This window comes from Benincasa hispida, chromosome 3 (assembly GCF_009727055.1).
Source record: "Benincasa hispida cultivar B227 chromosome 3, ASM972705v1, whole genome shotgun sequence".
Lineage (NCBI taxonomy): Eukaryota > Viridiplantae > Streptophyta > Magnoliopsida > Cucurbitales > Cucurbitaceae > Benincasa > Benincasa hispida.
In genome coordinates, this window is record NC_052351.1 from 36,228,821 (window position 1) to 36,249,500 (window position 20,680).

At 31.7% G+C, this 20,680-nt stretch overlaps 2 protein-coding genes across 3 annotated transcripts; one reads left to right on the forward strand and one right to left on the reverse strand.

Moving 5' to 3' along the window:
- Positions 1–15,550: 15,550 nt before the first annotated feature.
- Positions 15,551–17,271, forward strand: LOC120073796 (transcription factor bHLH93-like). Of its 2 annotated transcripts, none has more exons than XM_039026641.1 (4): positions 15,551–16,275; positions 16,365–16,541; positions 16,629–16,796; positions 16,920–17,271. In XM_039026641.1, the coding sequence occupies exons 1-4, from the start codon at positions 15,679–15,681 to the stop codon at positions 17,007–17,009; spliced, it is 1,032 nt and encodes a 343-aa protein (XP_038882569.1). In that variant the 5' UTR covers positions 15,551–15,678; the 3' UTR covers positions 17,010–17,271. The 2 variants fall into 2 exon arrangements, with proteins under 2 accessions (XP_038882569.1, XP_038882570.1); XM_039026642.1 differs by having other exon boundaries at positions 15,555–16,275; positions 16,923–17,271.
- A 126-nt stretch (positions 17,272–17,397) lies between these two features.
- Positions 17,398–20,328, reverse strand: LOC120073795. The gene is made up of 2 exons (XM_039026640.1): positions 19,105–20,328; positions 17,398–18,299 (listed from the first exon to the last, which is right to left on the reverse strand). The coding sequence occupies exons 1-2, from the start codon at positions 20,038–20,040 to the stop codon at positions 17,535–17,537; spliced, it is 1,701 nt and encodes a 566-aa protein (XP_038882568.1). The 5' UTR covers positions 20,041–20,328; the 3' UTR covers positions 17,398–17,534.
- Positions 20,329–20,680: the final 352 nt, after the last annotated feature.

Here is a 20,680-nt window from a genome sequence, read left to right on the forward strand (position 1 = left end):
TCCCTACGGTCTACTCATTGGGGTGGAACTCTAGGACCTAAAATGAGAGGTTATACTTACAAGAATCGTTAAGTTAATTTAACGTATTCTGGACCGAACAATGGTGACTAATAGTGACAATGACAAGGAGTTGTTATGTCTATTGGTTGAGAATGTCTCATTTCAGTGAAGGGATACTTGACCACCCTACGGTGACTTTTTCCTGCCTCATTGAAACATCATTGCAAAATTAGATGTCACTTAGGGTACATTAGAATTTTGCTAAAATCGATTGGTTGTTGAAATGATTAATGCAAAATAAACTAATCTGAAAATAGTTTGTCATTTTCAGCAATTTATATAGTGGCTACCGCTACATTAAACTTGCTCGTCGCCGATAAGTTAACTGGTGAAAATTATGCTACTTGGAAAACCACGATCAACACAATTTTAATAATCGATGATCTTATTTTTGTCCTAATGGAGGATTGTCCTCCCATTCCTGCTCAAAATGCTCATTGAAACATTCGAAAGGCACATGAGCGCTCCACAAGGGCGAACGAAAAGGTCCGAGCATATATCTTGGCTAGTCTTACCGATGTCCTGGCCAAGAAACATGATCACATGCTCACAGCCCGTGAGATCATGGAGTACCTAAGGGGAATGTTCGGACAACCGTCCGTGTAACTCAGGCACAACGATCTCAAAGAAATCTTTAATGCCCGTATGCAAGAAGAGGCATTTGTTCAAGAACATATTCTCAACATGATGGTCCACTTCAACCATCGATGAATCCAATCAGGTTAGCTTCATATCAGAATCTTTACCTGAAAGTTTCCTCCATTTTCGTAGCAATGTTATTATGAATAGGATTGACTATAACCTTACCACTCTGCTCAATGAGCTGCAGACTTTTCAATCCCTGCATAAAAACAAGGACAAGAAAGATGAGGCAAATGTTGTTTCATCTTTTAAGAAGTTCCACAAAGGTTCGACCTCTGGAACTAAGTCTGTACCTTCTTCCTCCGGCACCAAAAAATGGAAGAAGAAAAATGGTGGAAAGGAGAAAGCTAGCCCAGTAGTTGCTGCTCAAAAGGGCAGAAAATCGATCAAGGCTGCAAAGGAAATTTATTTCCATTGCAATGAAGATGGGCATTGGAAGAAGAACTACCCCAAATACTTGGTAGAAAAGAAGAAAGATAAGCAAGGTAAATCTGATTTACTTGTTTTGGAAACTTGCTTAATGGAGAATGATGATTCTGCCTGAATTATTGACTATGGGGCCACTAACCACATTTGTTCCTCATTTCAGGGAATTAGTTCCTAGCGGCAACTAGAAACTGATGAGATGACGATGCGTGTTGGAACTGGGCACGTCGTCTTGGCTGTGGCAGTGAGAGGAATTCGGTTGACTTTACAAAATAAGTTTCTTGTATCAAATAATATTTATGTGATTCATGATTTGAAAATGAATCTTATTTCTCTACAGTGCTTGTTAGAACAGTCCTATGTAATCAATTTTCTTGTTAATAAAATGTTTATTTCCAAAAATGGCATTGATATTTGTTCTGCAAAACTGGAAATGACCTTTATGTGCTAAGACACTAAGGCCTCCATAACATTAAAATGTTTAAGACTACAGTAACTCAAAATAAAAGACTTAAAATTTCTCCAAAAGAAAATGCCAAACTTTGGCACCTAAGATTAGGTCACATAAATCTCAATAGGATTAAGAGGTTAGTAAAAAACTGACTTCTATATAAGTTAAAAGAAAATTCTTTGCCAGTATGTGATAACTCTTTCAGAGTGTTTGTAATACCAGCTGGATCAAATTACCATTTTACCCTTAGGTTAGCTTTGTATCCTTAAGTACAGTGTTTCTCTAATGCACAACCTCTTTATATGGTCCAACCATTAAAAAAAACCTTTTTTGGCCAATGAGAGAGGGTAGGGTCCTTTGTTCAAGTCCTGGAGACACCACTCAAAGGAACACTCATCTACTTACCCTAAAGCCGAGAAGGAGTGAAATCCATCTTTCATTATTATGTTTCCAGCTCTCTACTCGGTCTTGTCTCTAAAAAGTAGGCTTATTGAGTCGACGAACTGGTCACTCTCACTCATACAAATCAAAGGACAATCCTTCGTGAACAAGAGTTCATAATACACTCAGGATTAAAACTAAGTTACCTAGGTCATCCTATTGAAATAGACATCTAACTAGTCAATGGTGTTACATCTAGTAGTTACTATTTCACGGTCCAATCTTATGGTAACCCATTACATATGATACTCCCACTCACATGTCACCTATAGAAAGCGTTGGATCAACGCGTTTGTATCAAATACAAAGTGGATCGTATACATAGTGTCACTAGGATAAGGTACCCAGCCTTATCTTTATACCGTAGACCTTTTAGGCTGTATCTTGAATATTGATCTCTGCATGTCTCTACATATCGTTCAAAACTCATCAGACAACTTAGGATATTAGTTTATTGGATTTTGGGTTATTAAGACAAAATAGAATACAACATAATCAATAACACTTATTGAAATAACATTGAACTCTTTATTGATGACGGTCAATTATTTACATTTACTATCTACAAGTTTTAGGGCATAAAATTCAACAATTTTTTCTTGATAATTTGGCATGAATGATCCTAGAGTTAATCTATACAATGTAGATTTAAAGTAATTATGCTAATAAGTACGCCATCTTATTCATTGAAACTAATGGTGTAAAGCTAATTATAAGATTTATTGTTTGACTCTCATTTAGGAGACGTGCAATATTGACAGTGTTACAATATGTGTAATGCTATCAAGGTTGCAAAGTGTCAGTAGTAAACTCAGCTCAACCATTTTTCGTTTGATGAAATTAAGTGAGCTGGACTTGACGACTGAAGACCAAAAAATTTCACTTTTCCTTTTGAGACACGTGAACTTCATTCACGCTTCAAGGTGCCTTTGGGCTTGGGCGTTGTCTTGGACAACGTGACATATGTCATTATAAACATCATGCATATTAACAATATCCACAAATAATATAAACATCTATTTCTAGCAATTTATATAATATATACATTTCAAGTTAAGGCCAACACGAACACACACTCAACTGACAAAAAAACATGAACTCTTGTTCAACAGATCAAAGATTCAAATTTCTTGTTTCACATATCGTTGAAATAAAAAAAGTAATCTAAGAATCATTATATGATTATCTAATATAACTAACAACAATAAACATACTACACAAACATTTTTCTGAGAGAAAAGAACCAAGGTGGTCACATATCAGTCCTAATTGGAGGGTTGAAAGTGTTGGAAGAATATACATACTATGGTGGGTGAATGTGAGGTTTTTAGATTTAATGTTTTTGTTAGTAATATTTGTAAGGTCCCTAGAGATGAGAAGAGAAGAGAGATGTTAGCATATTTAGCTTCTATCTTCTAGGTCTTCTTTTCCAGCGTATGCACTCTCCCTTATTCTTGAAGGCAAATGATGGGGCAGTGGCTTGTTTGTTTGTGGTCTTCTTTTTGGATTTATAAATTTATGTTAAAACAAAAACGTTGTCCCCTCTCAAAAGTGCTACAGTTTTTGTGGATTGTGACTTTCTAGATGCCATCATCTGCCCCTTCTTACTCTTATTATTACCCTCCTTCCCTTCCTCTTCTTTCTTTTTACCTTCGCCATGCCTATCAACCTATTCAAATCCTAAACTATATTATTTCATTTTTACCAAATAATTTTTAATTCAAATACTGCCCATCAGTAATGCTGCTTCAAAACTATTTTTAAGGTATAGAAGTATAATGTATTTGCAAACTAAAAGCTGATACCCTAGCACAATCGTCACAGCTTTGAGCCTTACATTTCTTAGTTGTTGCACTAAGAAAATTCATACAAAAAATATAATCAGAAAAGCTTTTCGTTATCTTGAACAATTTAGAATATTTCTCCATATAATGCATTATAACGAAAAAAAAACAACAAAAGAAGAGGATAAAGGTGGAAACAAGAGAAAAATATTGCATCAAAGATCAAATACTTCAATTGAGTTCTGTATTCTTCCTTTGAAGTGGGAACATTATAAAAATCTACCAGAAAAATAAAAACTAAATTTCTACTCAACACCTACAATAAAAATTAAATAAAAACAAAAATTGCACTAACTATACCATTAACATACTAATTTCTATCATTCACCTTGAAATTCTCAGCCACTACCTCTTAAATAAAAGCAATCGCACTCAATAAAAACCAATAACAATAACACTCAATAAAAACCAGTAGTAATAATTTTAAAACAACTAATTTAATATTACTTGCAAATCAAAATTTCACTCATTCCTAACCTTTTCAACTTTTATTTTAATGACCACGACGTAAATTATTTAAAAATGGTATCGAATAAGATTCGAACTCGTAGATGGCGAGATACCTAAATATAAACTTTTTTTTTTCTGGTTGAAGAGTGATTTTTATTCTTTTCCCCCCCTTTTTTTCCCTTTGAATAAAAATATAGGAAATTGTAAAAGGAAAAAAAAAAGAAAAAAAAAAAGCGATTTCTTTTAATTACTAAATTCCACATACCGATGCCTCTTCTGCAATCATGGAAGAAAAAGGGGATTTTTGTCAATTTTGTCAATTTTGATGATGTGTATAATAGTATACTATGAGTAGAATATATTACCGTCTCCAAATTGCATGGAATCTCTTTTTCTTTTAGTTATAAGTTATAACAACAAGGTCTAGAACTCCATTCACACGTCGAAATGCGAAGTTATGGCCTCAAATCTTTGATCAGTCCAATCGAATTTGTTACGTTTTACTAAAAAAGTAACAATCGAGTCGAGCTCACTGATTAGAACTCTACAACCTTGACAAACACATTTACATTGAAACTGTTAATCACATGTCCCACACAAATGTCAGACTACATAAAATAAATAGTCTCATTCTACCACCTCAAATGGTAATCAATATTCTACGTACTTAGTTGAACTAAACACTTAGTATACTCACTTAAGTATTGAAATATACACACTAGTGCAATTTCTCTTATACTAATTTTTGATAGAGAGTGAGTGACCTAACAAGCTTTGTGCACCAATAACATAATCTTTTTTATGTTTTAAAAAACAATAAAACCAAATTCATTATATTATATTATTAATGGTTCACACTCAATTTGACATTTTTCACATTTATTTCATTTTGAGTTTGTAAACTTAAAATTTTAAGTATAAAAGTCCCTATACTTTTAAACTTAAAACAAATTGCATTTCTACCCCAAAAAGTACCACATGCTCCATTGGCAAAATAGTTCTTCCTCTAACTACTTATTTTTCAATCTGAATACTAGATTGTTCTTCAAGATCTTATTCGATAACTATATAACTTCTAGTTTTTTATAATTTTAAAATCTATTTGTTTTTTCAATAACCTTTATATAAACCAAATTTTCTTTATTCTTTTTTTTTTTTAATTAAAAGAAAATAGAAAGAAGGTCTATCTAATTAGTAGTTGGGGGTGTAGAATATTGTAGATTTGAATGTTAAAATGAATAATTTTATAATTAATTAGAGACGCTAGCTAGGTGGTAAAGAAAGTGACTTATGGTGTCTGAGTGGCCGCCCGGCGGGGCAGTAAATTAATGATATAAAGAAAGGAACAACACAAAACCAAGGAACCGGCGGAGTAATTAATTAATTGATGAAAGTAAATAATGATAATAATAATAAACTGCAGATCAATTTTATAATTACTAATAAATCTGAAAGAAATTATAATAAAATAAAGAATTTTATTTTTTAAATTAAATGTGATGAATCCTATGTCTCTCTCTAAGGCACAGATGCAGAAAACAGTGGAACAAAATGCCAAGAGTTTAATCATAATAAAATACAAAACCAGCTGTAAAATTTAATCATTGAATTTGGTGTTCTACTCTATGAAAAAAGCCACTGAACTCGTTTGAATCTCAATCTTCAACTGCACAATTATTTATTTCATGTTTTCTTTTTTTAGGATTTTTTTTTCTTGGTTTATTTTGGAAAAGTTGACTAGTGGTTCAGCTCTCATTTTCACAACAATTAAAGAAAAACAATTCAGAGGTTCTGATGGGTAGCATTCAAAAATATCATAATTTTCAGAGCTTGTCCACATTAATATTTTTCAACCAATGAAGTTGTTGTCTAATTTCAAAGTAAAATATTTAATGATTTTCATCAATTGATTGTTAAGTAACTTAATGATATGGTATCCATTTGGATTATGATAGAAGGTTAATTTGATTTAATACATTAATTTAGATTTGTGCAATTTACATGGACATAGATCAGAAAATTGAAGAAGTCCCCGAATCAGAAGAGTGTGAAAGTGTAGAAGAGCCAAAATATATACGATCTTCTCAAGAACTATCTGACAGTTTATCTTCAAAAACTGTTTTCCAGAGTTATTATGAAGCTACACAAAAGTTGAAACCTACACTATTGCACTATCATTAATAATTGTTACACCCACAACTTCGTCTCTTCTTTTTCCTTCTCATAAAACATATTATATTACTATTCAAACTTTTCAAATTGCCAGTCTACAACTTATCCAACCTCTAATCATATTTAATATCAATTAAACTTTATTTTTTTAAAAATAAAAATAAAATAAAATATGGGCTGGGTAAACTAAAAAGGAAATGTAACTCCAATTTAGATCTTATTCTTGAAGTCTATGGGTGATAGAATTTATCACTAATAAATTTTGTTATATTTACTATATATTTAAGCTCCATTAGATAACCATTTGAATTTTTGTTTTTATTTTTGAAAATTAGATGTATAAACATTACTTCCATCTCTAATTTTTTTTTTTTTTTTTTATTTGTTATCTAGTTTTTATAAACAAAATGAAAATTTGAAAAATTTGTTTGAGCGTGAATTGGAACGGGGTAAACGTAGAACATAAGAAATGATTTGGGGGTTGTGTTTGTGGGGGAAAAAAAAGAAAAAAGGAAAAGAATGAGAGCAGCTTATGATTGCAGAAAGGTAAGGGAGTGAAAAGAAAGAATAAAAAGAAAGGGGTTTTGGGTTTGGGTTTGGGAAATGGGGAATTGGGTATACAGTATATTGAGGACTGGCAGTGATGTGTGGTTAAAAATACACTTCTTTTGAGGCTCTTTCCCTTTTCGACCTCCCTCGTTTTCTTGTCCTGAAATGACCCGTGAAATTTTCTGACACTCCCACTACCACCACTCTATTTTCCTTATACTACATCCTTTCCATCACAAATTTTAATTCATCCATCTTAACTATTAACAGCTTTGACCCCAACCAAAATTAAATCGTAAAACATAAAATTAATAAAAATGAGGTTAGATTAAAAACTGTCCAAACCAAATAAATTTTATATTATAGATGGAGTTCAAAATGCTTAATTCCAACTTCAGTTTTCTATTACAATCTCATCTCATTATGTGCCATCAAATACTCCTAAATATTTTAATAATTATTATTTATGTTTACATATACAAGATAATTAATCTTTGGAAATTGAATATTCGTATTTGATTTATCAATTTTGCATATAGAACACAAAATTAGATAATTAATCCGTTCAAGCTAAGTAAACAATTAATGTATTCATCAATTAAATTTAACATTATTTAATATATTCCTATATCAATTAATTACTAAATTAATTCATTAGAATATTAATAATTTATATTAAATAATTAAGATTTACAAATGTACTACTTGAAATTTATTAAAGATAAATTATTTCAAATGGTAAAATTGTTGAAACTATTTATAAAATGTAGCAAAATCTTAAAACTATCAATTATAGATACTGATAAATTTTTTTCAGTATCTATCAAGTGATTGATAGACACTGACAAAAGACTATCAATGTCTATCAACGTCTATCATTTGATAGTTTTAAATTTTTGTTATATTTTGTAAATATTTTGTTTATTTTTCTATAGTTAGAAATAACCTTTTATTAAATCTAAATAATATATTTATATTTTAAAAAATTAATAGAATGGTTAACTCAAATTAATTTATTTACTTAATTAGGTTATATTTTGACTATTCACCCAGATATAAAATTTCACGATTATAGGGGTATTAGTCTATTAGAAAACTAATGGCAAATTAATTTTAAAGTTATTTGGATATTATTATCTTAGATTTTTAAAAAATGAAATCATGTGAAATAAATAGATTTTTAAAATTTGAAATATCAGTATAAACAGTAACTTTTATATAGTAACCTCAATTTTGTGAAAACATGGAAAGTTTTTTTTCAAATCAAAAAAATAAATAAATATTTGATATTTTCTAAGCTAATTTAACATGTCGAAAGAAATTTAGCATCATTGATTTTTCAATTCATCTGGAAACTACATATTCAATAATGAAATTAAAGTAAGGGAGAAGTCAATCTACAGTAAGATTAATTGAAACTAATACGAAATCAAATCTTCTCCCGTATATTTTTACAATGGTATAAATTATAACAATTCTATTTCTTTCACCTCAAATAAATTTCATATAAGTGGAAATGAATGTGATTTGTAATTATATTTCCCTAAGTGTATATTTCAAGTAAAAATTTAATTGCATTTGGAGTTTGAATCTTAATATAATAAACTTTAAAGAATTGTGGATTGGTTAAGTTTATGGATTTCTTGTTGGTGTGAAACACAAAATGAATTATGCCTAAGTTGAAACAAATGAGATATATAAGAAAAGGGGTTGTGTTGTTGATTAAAATGAGAAAAAATTGGGGAAAATGAGGTCAAACAGTGCAAGAGAAGACATGCACGTACGTGTTGTAGTATACGCTCACCGAGTAAGGGTCAGACACGACTTTTGTTTTGGATATAAATGTCCTATAAATAAAAGAAAAAAAAAATTTTAATTTAATATTACCCGAAAAACACACACACACACACACAAGAGAAAGCCTAGGCAACCGAGTCAAACGGCAAGGAGATGAAAATAATGTTGTTGTCAATTGTTACCTACCAAACACCAGCAGCTCCACATCACACAAACCGTACAACCAACCGAATACCACTTTTCATTCACTATCAAGACATACATATTTGGTCTGTTTCTCTGTTGGAAGTCCATGGTTTTGAATTCCACTACAAAACAACTACGAAGGTGGTTTTCCATATATTATATCCTTCCACGTAAAACCCACCATTTCGAACCAAACACACAACCATCCAATGAAAAAACACTATCTTCGTGATTCACGACTCGTGTGTCGTGTGTGTATAAGTTCATTTCACCCAAGTTCAATTCGAAGGATTAACATTTTATTTATTGCAGAGTATATGCTATATATATATATATATATTGTGATGGGCTAGCTGTGATTTTAGACTGAACACTATAATCCACATCAACAAAAATAAAAAACAACCAAATTAGAAAAGATAAAATAAGCTTAGAGAAAGGGCAGGCCCAAGCCGGCATGTTTGGTCTTAATTAGAGCCTCACAAAATGTCTAAATGCCTCGCGCACGTCTTTGACCAAGAGATTATCTTATGTTTAAAATATAGCTTCCAAGGTCCAACTTAGAAAAATATCAAAATATGGCTCAAGTCGATCTTAGTGAGTTAAAGGATGACCTAGTGCAACTCTATATGAATACATCATGATAGTTCTAAAGAAAAGTAAGTTTATTTTAATATTTAAACTTTTTACGTATGAGATCTTTCTATTTTTTCAAATTATAATTAATTCTTTAATAGACATGAAAATTGGTAGCTGAAAGAGAGAGGAGTAAGAGAAGATTGTGATGGTCACATGGTATGGGGTCCGGTTTGGTATATGTTTCAGATGGTCGGCCCTGTTGGGCGATGCTTGTGCTATAATTTTTAATCCACACACACACACACATATATATATATATATATATATAAACTATGAATAGAAAAGACATTTGTTCCATGCATTCCATCAATATGGATGTTGCAAATCTTACTCAAACAAATTACTTTCTGACTATTTTGTCCTTTTAAAACAGGTTTTACTATTCATTTCTTTATCTTTCATCTTTTAAAGTTATATTTCAAGATCTTTTTCCCCCCTCAAATTTTAGTTTGAGAGTGTCTACTATTTTCTACATTTTTTTTCATGTAATAGGTTATCTACCATTCGACCTATATTTTAAAATTTAGAGATATATTAGTACAAAAATTAATATTATTAAATTTAAAAATTTGTGTGTTTAGTATACTTCTTTCACTTTATTAGATGTATCTAAAATTTCACAAACCTACAAAAACATCAAAACTAAACGTTCAAACACGAATAGTTAGAGACATTAAACACTTTAAAAATATATGGATGTTATCTTCCACATGATTTTCTAGATTTTTTTTTTCAATGAAAGAGAATATATATATCACCTTAATTTCTTAATTCGTTAAATTAACTTCAAATTGACTTAAACAATGTTGCAGGTGAATTTGGATCAGAGTGCATAATCGAGCGAAAACAAAAACAACAAAGTCAAGAAGATAGCATGATTCGGGTCAAAAGTGGCAACTTAGGATCAAAATGACCTAGAAAAAGGACTTGGTTTGGGTCTAGTGTGCTCAATTGAGGCATGAATGGTTAGGACCATTTGGCTAGGACTAACGAGACATGTTCGGGAAAGGGATCATCTTAGACCTAAAATATAGCTAAAAGAAGGTGCTTAGCTTTGACCAAGGCCGAGGCCATCCTTAGCAAAACACTAAACAGGGCACGCTCCTTGCACATACTCCAATCTAGTGAGTCATAGGATAATCTAATGCAACTCAAAAACCCTAAGGAGAAGGTCTTAGGTCAACTACACCTATAAATATGTCATGGTAACGCTAGCCAAGTAAATCTATTCTCATACTCAAGCTCTATACTTGCTACATAGTTACACTTTCTGACTTAAACATCGAAGCTTATGTGGCAAGCACTACATTGATGTACATATTCCTCTATCTTGTGAAAATGTATTCCCTAAATTACAAACTTACAGTCGTTGTCACATGAAGGTCAGATGTCTTTTTTTCTTATTTAAATTTTAGCATGAACAAGCAACAATTTGTCCAGAAGGTGGGAATTTGTTTGAGAAATTGTTTTTATGTTCTTGTTATCTAGCTTGATTATTAAAAAATACAATCAACTTTAATTCATTTAAAATAAGGTGGACTAGTGTTGAACTTAAAAATTAAATTAAAAAAAAAAAACCCAATTAAGGTTTTATTATGCCCATTAGAATTACGAATGGTAAGTTCTTTAGAAATTATAAAACATGATTTTTCAGTTTCCATTTTCATTTTCATTTTTAAAAGTTTTAACAAGAAAAAAGAGGAGATATTTGAATATTCAAAATATAAGTAGGTAACTATAATATGTTATCTCCTATGATCGGAAAGGACTCTTCCTATATGGTTCTGCCAAATTGCAGAAGAAGACAAATTTTTCGTAACCTAACGTTACAGGTACGTTTGTTTCTAATTGATGAAAACATGGTTCAAATATTTGATCCAAGTTATCCTAAAATTTCTATTGTTAATATTCAACATCTTAATTGGTCAATACGAGTATAATTCAATTGACATAAATTTATATTATCAATCTTCAAGCCTGAAGTTCAATTCTCTACTTCACATGTTAGTTTTATTTTTATAGCATAGATGATAGATCACATGTTTGGATAACATTTTTTTTTCTTTTCCAATTTATCTTTTTACATTAGTCTTTAATTTAATATATTTGGGTGTCATTGCAATAGTAGTCATAAATAATCGAAAAGGGAATTAAAGAAAGAGAAAACTCTTTAAAATAAGAAAATATCCTCTCTGAAAAAAAGGTATTAAAAAGAAATAGGAAAATCAGTGAAGAAGAGAGAAAGTTGGTTAGAAAAAGAAGAATTGGTTTGAATTTCTGGAGAAAAAGAGAATGAAATGGTGGGGGGTTATGATGCAATTTCAGAAAAGAAGGGAGAGGGGAGAGGGGGGCATGAGAGCAATTTATAAAAATAAAAGATTCAAAAAGCAAAGGCCCTTTTTTTTGTCAATAATGCCCCTTCGCTTTCCTCCCGCCCGACAAAAACTACTTACGTTACCACCTCATCAACTTTACAACACATATAAATTGACCTCATACTATAATATTCAAATGCTCCTTATTACATTCTCTTTTTTTTAAAAAGAAAAAAAAATGTTCCCTATTACATCACTCACACTTTACTTTATTTTCTTTTATGTCACACCCCACATTTATATTTATATTCCGCCATATAAATATATAACTTGTTTTCTTTCAGTTTTTTTGGTCATCAAGATTTAAACTTATTATACCTCAAGACAAAATGTCTTACTCTTTGATAATTATTATTTTTCTCTTTTTTTTTATATTAAATATCATACGTTTTGTTTTTTAAATTGTTTACATCAATATAAATACCCACGTTTATATATTTTTTCTTTCAGATTGAAGAATCAATATCTATAACTTTCATATTTATTGAAGTACAAACAAATGTATTTTTTTTTTTAAAGTATAAACAAAGGGTGAAATTTTATATACCTAAACACTTAAAAAAATAGTGAAAAAATTAAAATACTATTTTGGTTCTTATACTTTTAGCTCCCAATTAATAATTACTTGGTTTTTAGTTTTTAGATTTTGAAAAATTAAATCTACAAAAATCTCTTTCACTTCTAAATTTGTTGCTACTAATTTGTGGTCTACTTTTTATCATTGTTGTTTTTATAAAACTAAACCAAATTTTGAAAATTAATAAAAATAGTTTTTAAAAACTTAATTTTGTTATGAACATTTGGCTAAAACCTCAATCTATTTTTACTAGAGATAAATGTAAACTGTTGTAATTAAAATGAATCCCAAGAAGCTTGACTTGTATGAATGAAAGGATGTCATATATTTCTAAAAAATATTTGTTCTATTCCTATTTTATATTTAAAGATACTTCAATACATATATACATATATATACACAATAAAACAACGAAGATTTCAAACTCATAATGATCGAAAATAACAAAATGTTACCTTCAACAAAAGATTCGAATTTTACTACACATTGTTTCTATCTCGTCAAGCTCGTAATTACTTAGTTTTTGAAATGTTTTCAAGAATACCAAAAAATTTAATATCTCAAAAAAGTGTTGAAATCAAAACCCCTTTATTAAGATGCCACGTACAAAAATATATAAATTATATTGTTCTTTCAATTTGCCCACTTTTCATACTAAATAATTTTAGGTCGAGAAAGTTATTCAAAACCCTAAAGTTAGACTTCTTTATTGGTTTAGGAAATAACTTGTATTAATTGAAGGGAAAATATCACTAAAATGATTCAAATAGGTAATCATATGATGTTTAGTCAAATTATCACAAATTTGGAGACAAAATTAGTTACAAAATATCGAAGTTAGTTAAATTTTTTAAAAGATAATCAGAGATTATATTAAGGACAAAACAAATCTCAAGCACAATTAATTTTATAGCAAGAAAAAAAAATTAAGTTGCTATAAATGATGAATAGATGAATTATATATTTGATGATCCACTTAATTAATTAGGTGGCCGTAATTGAAGCTATATATTTATAAATCCAATTTCTCATCACAAAGGGGGAAAAAAAAAAGAATAGAAAAGACTTGTTCGTTCAATGGAGATATAATAAAATCGATGACAGAAATAATTTGGATGACAATGACAACATGCTATCATTTGATTTGATTAAACTAAAAGACAAGATGAATTCATTGCAAAGTTATCTAAGAAACAGGAAAGAAATGAACTTTCAATTTTTCTTAATGTACAGATACATTATAGTTTTTTTTCCTTCAGAAAAAACATTATAGTTAGTACTTAGTATTTTGTTCAATAATTCTTAATACGCTTTTGGCCACGTGTACCTAAGGTTGGTAAAGTTGCATTATTTTATTGTCAGTACTTGAAAATGAATAATAATAAAAAAAAGAGTGTTTATAATATTATCTTTTGGATTTGGATACTCCTCAAAAAAGCATATGTCTTTTGGATAAAATGCATTTACTTTGTCCTTGGGCTTTGTTTTGGTTTTAGTTCCATGTTTTGTTCTTCAAAACCAAATTTATTTAAGCAAAGGGGTAAATATAAGGGATCATGTGATAATAATTTTAGCTCATCCATTGTATCTTTGTATTTGATTATTGAAAATACATATATATATGTTTTCAATATCTTACTCCAAATTTTAAAAAAAAATTGTAAGATAAATAAAGTTTGATTGTAATAATATAAATATACTGAAAAAGGAAAACCTGTCCGCAATTAAAAAGTAGGCATATGTTGAATTTATGCCTTACTTTTTATTTAGTAGTTTTGAGATTTCGAATCAATATTTGAACTTTAATTGTCACATTATTACTCGTTAACTTTCTATTAAAGATTTCTAAAAAATTTGTGAGTTGTGTAGACAACAGTACGTCCCATGTGCCTAAGAAAAAAACCATGAGTATATTAGTGAGTCATAAGAGTGAAGACAAAGGTAAGAGTATGCAAACTTGTTGTCCTTGACTAGAATCATAAGAAAAAAGATTATCTTTTTTCGTTTTAGTTAATAATTTTGAATGTTCACATAATAATTTTTAGATTTAATTGTATCTCAAATTTTATTTATATACTTTAAAATTACATCTTGATTATGATATATCATTTGGTTACAAATTTTCAAGTATTATAAGAGTACTAAAAATCTAGTACACCAAATTATTTGCAATTAAGACTCTAGAGAACCAACTGTAACACAAATAAATAACATAAACTCGATTAGTTCACTTTCACCAATACTATTTATTCACGAAAATGACAATATTATATCAATATTCCATTTGTCACAAGTCAAATAAAATTTCTATGGTCAAATGTTGAGATAATTGTTTTTATTTATTTATTTTATATCTATTGATGTTTAAGTTAATTTATACATATCTTGATTAATTTCAAAATAAAATATGTTGGATCTTACAACATTTTATTATTAAAAAAATTTATAAAATATTAAATCTTAAATAAATAACTATTATAGAGTGAAGTTATTTTCTTATGTGTGGATATCAGTGATAAAAACTTATAAAAATCTATCAATATTTATCCGTTTTGTATTATTTTATTTAATATTTTGACATCTTTTCTATTTGTGAAAATTTTCTATAAAAAAATGGTATATCGGTGCTTTTTTGTTGGGTGAGACAGATTTGTGGGTCAAAGCTATCTTGAGTTGTTTATTTGAAAAAAGAAAACAAATTTTGTCTGATTGATAAGTTCGGTGAAAAAGACATAAATTCACAGAGGAGAGAGAATTTTAGAGAGAGAGAAACGCAAAAAAGCAGATTCCTTTTTTCCATAGCCCCTTAGGCTTAGGGTTAGTACATACCATATGCAGTATAACATGATCATCACTTTTTTATCTCAAATCTTTTCTTTTCTTTCCCTTTTTTTTTCTTATTAAAAGAAATTCCTTCCTTTATTAATTATATTGTAATTTTATATGTACCCTCTTTATTTTTATATATTATAATATTTCCCCAACTTGGTGCAACTCCATGTTCATTAGTCCGTTTTCCACTTTCTTCAGACCAAAAGAAGGAAGAAAAAGAGGAAGAAGAAGAAGACAATGGAGCTCAGTCAACATGGTTTCTTAGAAGAGTTATTAGCTTCAACGCCTTGGACCTCTTCATACTCAAATGGGTTCAATGATTTCTTCCAAAATGGCTGGAATTTCAATTCTTTTGATGAAAATCCCCAAATGGGTACCTCTATTTTCCCTAATTTTCCCAGTATTCAACCAGCTAATGATTTTTCTTTCGCCGACCAACAGCTCTACGGCAATTTTCTCGAAGGGTTTGCAATGCCGGAGCTTGATTCCTCATCGTACACTAAGAACAACGAAACCCCACCATTTGTTTCGCAAGAAGAAATCAGTAATAAGAACAGTGGTGGTTACCCTCCGGCGGCGATGGAGGAGGAAGAACTTGGTTTCATAGAGAGTGAAACAGCTCCAAGTGTTTGCAAAGTGGAAATGGAGCAACTTGGTGTGCGTGAAACTAATGTTTCTAAAATGGGTGTGGCTGAATTGGGGAAAAGAAACAGCAACAAAGCTAAGAAGATTGAAGGACAGCCCTCAAAGAATTTAATGGCGGAAAGAAGAAGAAGGAAGCGGTTGAATGATCGACTTTCAATGCTCAGAGCCATAGTCCCTAAAATAAGCAAGGTGAAAATGAATCTAAGGCTTCCATTTTTTTTTCTTTATCTCCATTACTTTTCTTTTTCTTTTTACATTTTCTTTTTAATGTAAAGCAGATGGATAGAACGTCTATACTTGGAGACACAATCGATTATGTGAAAGAGCTGATAGAAAGAATCAATAACTTAAAAGAAGAAGAGGAAATTGGTTTGGATTCAAATCATGTGGGATTCTTCAATGGGATTTCCAAGGAACGGAAGTCTAATGAAGTTCAAGTGAGGAATTCCCCAAAGGTATGTGGTCTCACCGTTGTTGTTACTGTTTACTTTTAGTCTGCCATTGTTGAGCTAATGGTTGAAGGTTTGTTGTTTGTTAAACAGTTCGATGTTGAAAGGAAGGAGAGGGAGACTCGAATCGACATTTGCTGTGCAACGAGGCCAGGATTATTGCTGTCAACAGTCAACACATTAGAAGCATTGGGGCTTGAGATTCAACAGTGTGTTATTAGCTGCTTCAATGATTTTTCAATGCAAGCTTCTTGTTCAGAGGTTTTGTTTTGTTGTGTCTTGTTTGTTTCTTTTGGTTTGTAATATTTCGATGTCTGTGTTTGTCTCTTTTTTTCCCCCTTTTCTTTTCTGAATGTTAAAAAAAATGTTGGTCTTTTTTGTCAGCAGGGAAGTGCTCAGAAAGCTCTGGCAAGTTCTGATGTTATAAAGGAAGCACTGTTCAGAAATGCAGGATATGGAGGGAAGTGCTTGTAGAGGAAAGACTTTAAATCCGGAGCTCTCAGCTTGAGGAAGATTGAAGTGAAGAACATTAATGGCGTTCTTCATATGGATGAATGAGAGAATCTGTTACAATTAGAAATAATTGATCCGGAAGTCTCTTTCCAATAATTAATCTAGGTTTTATGTGCTGCATTTAGTGATTAGACTTGGATATACCGAAAATGACAGTCCAATAATGTACTGAACGAGATCAACAAAAGAGTTCCATTTTTCATGATAACTCTCTTTTCTTAGTTGGCTTCAGATTACAGCATCACTTGTTCATGTTATCCTTCCCTTCTGATTAACCCATATCAATGCATGCTTCTGATTACGACATTCTATATGCAACCGTACAAGCAATAAGCAAAGACCCAAAGGCTTCAAGAATTGCGGTTAACATAGACTAAATGCTTCCGAAATTTAGTAAACTACACACAAAAAGGAAAGAAAAATTCTCCATATATACAGATACATGCTATCTAAGGCATTTAGCTTAATATAAAGGAATGGAATGTATCATGTATCATCTTCATTATCATAATCGGCATTGTCATATAAATCTTCATCGACGTCAAAATCAAGAACATTGCTTGCCGCATTGGCTTCCAAGTGTTTTAACTGATGGATGGCATCCCTTGCATCAGAAATCAATGCATTTTTAGCAGCTCTAAGATCATTAGTTCTTGTAGCATGGGCTTCCTTCAAACTCTTCTCTTCGGAGATGCAACTTTTTCTGCATTTTGACAATGATTTTCTCTTTGCTTCCCTACAATGTAACTGGTCGATATACTTCTCGTGCAAGGCCCTGTTCTTCACCTGTTTCAGTACCGGTGGACTAATGACAACTCTGTCAGCTGAGCTACTAAATCTTGAAAGCGGTTTCTTGTGATTCGACAAGGATCTCTCATGGAGGAATCCTTGGTGTCCATGTAAATCCTTGATGCTAGAGAGTTGTCTACTTGGAAGAGGAGTATGGTTAGAGAGATTAATATTTGGCTCGAGTTGTGAGAACAAATCGGCCTCACAGTTAAGGGCCCCCCGAAAATTCTTCTCTAACAAATATCTCACAGCTTTCTGTGCATTATGGTTTTTCTGACTCTTGCGACTAGGCTTTCTAGACTTCACACCATCAAGATTTAGAAGTTTACCCTCTGAAAGTGACAAAAGTTCAATTGGAGATGATTTTGTGATTCGTGTTCTGGATCGAGGTCGAGGTTGAGGAGGGGTCATATGGTCGGAATGAACTTTATCAAAGCAATCTTGGGCAGACTTTCCAGGCACCTGTGAATTGCAATCCACATAACACAAGGTTAAAGTAGATTGGGTTTTCCTTTTTCAATGGAATGATGAAGATATTGCCAGCCAAAAAGGTAGACTTTATGGACCTACTATACAAACAAGGTGATGAGCTTTCGAGATATTGCTAAACAGAAAAGAAACTTGACGGTTAAATAAAGAAATAAATAAAATGCAGACAAGACCCCTCTAGTGGCTATGACTATAACTGAACCAGTGCATTTTTTTAACCCTCGGGACGTCTCATTAAGTAGAAAAACTGCTTTAGCTTCCAGGCTAGAAAATCCTGGTCCATCCATTGTAGACCGAATGTTAATACAAAAGGGGAGGAGTTGATATCAATATTTTCATTGACTTCGTGTTCTGGTAATTATTTACAAAATTTAAGCCATTGTTCATTATTCCTGAAAATCTAACAAAATGTGCGAGTGTGCCCAATAAAGCTTTTACATACTACGAGCACAGTAAAAGTGTATCTTCTGAAGTGGAAGGAAAAAAAAAACTGAAATAAACTAGAAGAACAGCTTCACATGCCACCACTAACTACCAACTTAGACGATCCTATGGATCGCAACTTCTCTTTTAAAAGAGTTCTAACTTGAATGAAACTCTACACAATGACGCCAAGTAAAATTCTCAATTATTTCTTAGAAAACTGACGTTCATATTTGAAATTTAGAAGACAAACGAAAGGAATAATGAAGTGCCAAATGTCTAGCAGTGAAAAAGATAGACAAGCAACAGTACAAGTTATCTGATCTGATATCAAAAGCAAAAGAACAGGAAATACCAATTTGGAGACCTTCTTCCAAAATTGTGGAGTGGGCTTTGCAGCATAATAAGCTCTCTGCAATGCGACTTCCTGTTCCTTAGTCCACCCTTGTCTAATCCTAACCACGCCATCCTCTCGCTTTCTTTTCCTTCTAGCCACTGACTTCTTTTCCATTTCTCCATCAACTACACGTGTTCCCTCAGCTTTTGTTGCGATACCCTCATGATCATTAGAATTTCCCTTCCTCTTCTCCTCTTCTGCCACTTTTTCCCCATGGGAGTTCAAACTTGCATCAACATTCAGATCATGTAATGACTCAATTTTTCTACCCGGACCACTAGACTTGTCCCGTTTCCGGCTACTCTTCTCGATACCATCTTGCTGACCCGAAAAACTTTGGGACTTGCCGATATTTTGATTCCCCCCAACTCCATTACTGAATCTTGGAGATCTTCTCACCTTAGGGCTTGGATTTTTCAAATCACTAGATGGCACTCCGGAAGAAATTGAACTCTTTGAAACTACCTCAAGCGCATCGTCAATCTTCGGCGCATAGGATAACCTAGGAGATCGTCTTGGAACACGTTTTCCCTCAAACCCATTTTCAAATGTCGAAGACTTTTTCGACCCTGTATTCGAAACCTCGTTTTTACTCGAAACAACACCAGGTTTACTCGTTCTTTTCGGGGTATTTACAAGAATAGATTTAGGGGTTTTAAGAGAAACACTCTTAGAAGGTCCGAGAGAAGCGTGGGAGGAGTGTACCTGGCGAATTGGGGACTGAGCGCCGCGGAACGTCGGGGGTGTGGGAGATGAAATTTCATTCTTTTGCAGAAACCTCAGAGATCTTCGCGTGGTGGGAAAGTTCTGTTGTGGAGTAGAAATGAGAAATCTTGGCGATCTTCGAAGAGTTTTGATGTCGACGGAGCTGGCGGTGGAACTTGTGCTGGGCATTCTCACGAACACTGTGCAGACATTTTTGGTTTGAAAGTTGGGGAAAACCCGCTATCATAGGAAAAAATAAAAATAAAAATGATAAATGATAAATAAAAAGGCTAAAGGCTAAAGGCTGAAGGCCCAAGAGTGAGCTTCGGGCCTTGTTTATTAGGCCCAATACAATCGTTCATTTTGTTGGGCTCTATACAATGAGTTCAAGTGGACCAAGCCCAATTCATAATTAGCTCCTACGGATACTCTGACCTCTTGAAGGGACTGCAGCCACAGGCGGACTCCACGATAAAGTATAACTTCTAATCCTGAGAGTATCATAATTTCTTTATTAACATTAAACATTTATATTCATAAATATTAATGAATATCGTATTAATGATAATAGACCTCATACTATTTTTAAACCAATATTTGACGAGGTAAACAATAAAAGAAGGTTAGAAAATTTGTTAAACTTTCAAAATACTATAAGTTTATCCTGTAATGGACAATTAGATGTTATTTGTGACCAAACATAAACTTTTTAGTTCGTGATTATAGACTGATGATAAAGTCAATAGTGATACTAGTTTCATAGCTAGAGACCTACACAAATATAGTAAAGAATGTAAAAGACATATGTTACATGTGGTCATGGCTTAAA

Coding starts and splice junctions, on each gene's coding strand:
- LOC120073796 (XM_039026641.1), top strand. CDS start 15,679: ATGGAGCTCAGTCAACATGGTTTCTTAGAAGAGTTATTAGCTTCAACG. Junction 16,276..16,364: donor TAGTCCCTAAAATAAGCAAG/GTGAAAATGAAT, acceptor AATGTAAAGCAG/ATGGATAGAACGTCTATACT. Junction 16,542..16,628: donor AAGTGAGGAATTCCCCAAAG/GTATGTGGTCTC, acceptor TTTGTTAAACAG/TTCGATGTTGAAAGGAAGGA.
- LOC120073795 (XM_039026640.1), bottom strand. CDS start 20,040: ATGCCCAGCACAAGTTCCACCGCCAGCTCCGTCGACATCAAAACTCTT. Junction 18,300..19,104: donor GGAAGAAGGTCTCCAAATTG/GTATTTCCTGTT, acceptor TGCAATTCACAG/GTGCCTGGAAAGTCTGCCCA.